The sequence below is a fragment of the Benincasa hispida genome, chromosome 5 (assembly GCF_009727055.1).
Source record: "Benincasa hispida cultivar B227 chromosome 5, ASM972705v1, whole genome shotgun sequence".
Classification (NCBI taxonomy): domain Eukaryota; kingdom Viridiplantae; phylum Streptophyta; class Magnoliopsida; order Cucurbitales; family Cucurbitaceae; genus Benincasa; species Benincasa hispida.
This window is the reverse complement of record NC_052353.1, coordinates 6670633-6674543: the sequence shown is the minus strand read 5'-3', so window position 1 is coordinate 6674543 and position 3911 is coordinate 6670633. Positions and strand designations below refer to the sequence as shown.

Here is a 3911-nt window from a genome sequence, read left to right as displayed (position 1 = left end):
CTTGCACATTTCGGCATAACTGCGAAACGTTTTAAAGAGAGCGAGCTCCATGACTCAGCCTATAACAAGTTTCTGTTTTGTAGGTTTTGCTCTTCGCTTGATCGTCGTGCCTTGACAATTTACTGTTCGTTATTCTGAGGGTCCTGCCGTTTCTGACAACTACAAGTCGCATCGCTATTAAGCTTCCTTATATTCCTTGCGGGGGAAAAACCAGCCAATGGCTGTCAACCGCTGCGAAGATGGATGAGGCAGCATACTACAATATGATGAGTATTACTTCAAACAACAGTTAAGAAATGATATGGATCTAGTCACATCATTAAATAACTATTTATAAAGAAAAATGCTTAGTTAACATAGAAAGTACATTAAGATACAATGAGAGTACCAACGTACTAGAAACTTACGGGTGTATAAATAAATAATATTGCAAAGATAAATTAATATTTGATTTTGTGATAGGGCAATTCAATAATAATTAAGCTTAAAGCAACATAGATATAAGAAATATGCTGAGATTAATGAGATGATAAAAGGGCGAGTTGATTAAGCTCCAGCCGCCCGATGGGATTGCTTTGGTTATCGGAACATTGTCGGACCCTATTGCAGAAGGAAAACTGGACTCCCATGTTGTCGCCGGCGTTGAAGGAGCTTCACCAACTTCTTCATCGTCTGCTAATTTGTCTGATGAACTTATTGGGGATATTATCGGACCCTCACCTCCATTACCATTATCTGTATTTTCATTTCACATCCATCGTAACATTATAAATGAATATTAATTAGAGAGAAAATAATACTAGGGCACACATGTCAAATTATGATCGGACATAATGCATCTAAATATTTGTTTTTATACCATCGAGATAGGGAGATTCAAACTATGGACTTCATGGTTACTAACACATGTTCAGTTATGATCACTTTGGCTATATTCTCTTACAATTCTTGATTTTACCCTTCATGAAGTTAAAAGTTCTCAAATAGGTTATTCTATTAAAATTTGTTAGGAAAAAAATTGATGGAAAAAAATTTGGACAAAACGAAAAAACTATCTACCAAGATCAGGAATCGGATTGTTTTCAAATAAAGAAAAATTAACCAACTTATTTACAATATAATAAAATGTTACTATAGGTAAATATCTATCACGGTCTATCATCCTTTATAGATGTCTATTATGTTCTATCGTGATCTACCATTTATAGACAATGACATCTTGCTATATTTGAAAATAATTTCAATAGTTTTACCATTTAAAACAATTAGAATACCTCCCAATTTATGTTCTTTCATTCATAATTTTTGTTTTCTAACCCTAACCAACCAAATTTTCTTATCCTATATGTTTAGATTTATTCATTTTAAGATTGTTTTCGAAAGAATTTTAAATTTCAAGAGTTAAAATGAACTTTTTAATTTTGAAATATAATTAAAACTAATTCTATACTTCATGCATATTTTTGACAGTTTAACCAAAAAAACAACCATATTCTCTCCTGTTCAATTTAAAAAATATTTAAGTGTTAACTAGGTTTGCAACTATTTTTGTGCCATCCATTCAATAAAAACTTGTCAGGTGGCAAATATTGCTTTTTTTTTTTTTTTTATAGAAAAGTTGATTTTTTTGGATGATGAATAGCTACACCTACCTTCCTACAGCCCCACATGACCAAAATAAAATAATAATAATTTAACTTTTTTAAAAAAGTCAAAATTTCTTATCACAACATAGTTTTTAATTGGGTAATTGATTAGCTACACAAAAATAAGTGTAACTCGGACAACACCTAAATATTTTTTCTCCTTTATTTTCTTAGCTTTGTAACAGAAAGGATTGCATAAGATGCACTTTTGATAGTTTTCTTCAGATCCGTTTGGATTGATTTAAGAAAAAAAAGTTTTAAAAAAAACTCATTTTTATTTAAACATTTTTTTATATAAAAACGTATTAAAATATATTTGAAATGCTATTTTGAGTAGTTGTCAAGCATTCCAATTTTTTCTAAAATTATTTATTTTTTAAAATTAAGCACTTGAAAATGTATTTTAAACACACCCTTACTCATGTGTCAAATTATCATTTTTTTCAAATATAAATTTTTGTGGACAAATATAAATTTGTACGTCTAAACTTTGGGATTGTATCCATTAAAACCTTCTAACTTTATCAAAAAAAATCTTGAACTAACGGTTGTATCAATTTAAATCATAAACTAATATATCTATTTGGACATTTCTCCAAATTTTGTTTGATTAATATCATGTGAAATTTATAATTTAAGTCGATCAACTTCTAAATTTGTATAAGTCAATCAATTTAAATTCATCATTACGATTACTTTTGAAAATCGTCTTTACATTAATTGACAAATCTATGTAGGTTTTATCAAATGTTGGTTTTACAAAATGGACGTTTAAAGTAAAATGAATGGATGATTCTCAAAGAAAATTTTGAATAAAAGTCTAAATTAATTCATTTATTCGTTTAGGAATTGAATCGATTTAATTATAAGTTTCACACGAGATTTCTTCCTACCAAATTTAATAGAGGAAAAAAATTGATATAATTACAAATATTTAGAAATTAAATCAATAAAATTATTAATTTAGGATTTAAATGGATATAAATTCTAAAGTTTTGAGTATAAATTAATATTTCTGAATGCTCCCAAATATTAAGATATATACATTAAGAGGAAAGTAGGTAATTACCATTACATCGGGTGGGTGGCGGGGTTTGAAGACGACAAGCAGCAGGAAGCGCAAGAGCTCGAGTCTGGTTGATGGTGACACCGAGAGAAGCGGCGGCGCCACCGTTGAGGGCAGAGCAAAGACAGCGTGGCTGCGATTGAACCACGGTGGCAAGGCGCGAACAGCACGAGGAAGACGGAGAGGTGGTTCCGGTGGCGGTGATGTAAGTCAAGCATGGGGATAAGCTTATCAAGGCCGTGGTGCATCCACTTGACTGACCCAAGCTTCCGTGGCTCATGCTCAAACCCACAACCACTACCAAAATAATTGACTCATTAATCCCCATTTCTCTGTATAATTTACTCTGATAATCTTTTCTATAGGATACACTATATCTATCCATATCTTCAGGTATTTATATCCAATTATCTGGGAAACTTCAATAACATAATATCTTAATAATATTGCAAATTATTCATGTATAGCTTTAAGTGGGTGGCCAAACTTTCCTCAAATATAATCTAACGCCATAGTAGAGTGACACGTACATGATTTAATTGAACCTACTATATTCAAGTGTAGTTTTGGCAAAACAGTAGAAAGAGAAGTTGTCCTATGCCGTAAAAGTTAAAAACCAATGGATGGACTCCTAACACCCTAAAAAGAGCTTATAATTTTAGTTTCAAATTGTCTCCGTTTAAAATATTTTTTAAGTTTTGATGTGTTAACTTTAGTTGAATTTCCTTTTACATTGTCTAATTTGAGAGTGAAATTAAAGGATATGAACCATAAAAGCTTTGAGAAGATGCTTTTGTAATTTGGGATTGAGGAGGGAAACTATTATTTGTGATGGTAATAATTTTTTACATAATGGATTTTTTTTATGAGAGTCTTGGTTTTTTTTCGTGTAAATGTTTATGTGTCTTAGTTTAATTTTGTTGTTTTCTTTTAATTTCTCAATTATTTTCTACTTATTCCTACGATAATAGTAGGATGTTTTTTCCAATATATTCATCCAAATTCAAAAAAAAAATAAGTCCTTTTGTAACATCTTGAATTTATCATGTAAAATTTTATTATTTTATTTTGGAATGTTTGGATGGATTGGAATTATGGATATAAATAAATTGTCCAATTAATTTCAATTCAATTATTTTGGATTATTGGGATTTAATTTGGTTTGCAGATTAAATTGGATTATTTTATTAAGATAATTT

At 30.0% G+C, this 3911-nt stretch overlaps 1 protein-coding gene across 1 annotated transcript; it reads right to left on the bottom strand.

The window, feature by feature from the left end:
- Positions 1-363: 363 nt before the first annotated feature.
- Positions 364-3064, bottom strand: LOC120078641 (non-specific lipid transfer protein GPI-anchored 19-like). The gene is made up of 2 exons (XM_039032934.1): positions 2716-3064; positions 364-735 (listed from the first exon to the last, which is right to left on the bottom strand). Exons 1-2 carry the CDS (start codon positions 3038-3040, stop codon positions 485-487), a joined length of 576 nt encoding a protein of 191 aa, XP_038888862.1. The 5' UTR covers positions 3041-3064; the 3' UTR covers positions 364-484.
- Between the last annotated feature and the right edge of the window lie 847 nt (positions 3065-3911).

Excerpts from the sequence above, each read along its gene's own strand:
- LOC120078641 (XM_039032934.1), bottom strand. The coding sequence starts at position 3,040 with ATGGGGATTAATGAGTCAATTATTTTGGTAGTGGTTGTGGGTTTGAGC. Across the intron at positions 736-2,715 it reads GCCACCCACCCGATGTAATG|ATAATGGTAATGGAGGTGAG; the intron begins GTAATTACCTAC and ends ATGAAAATACAG.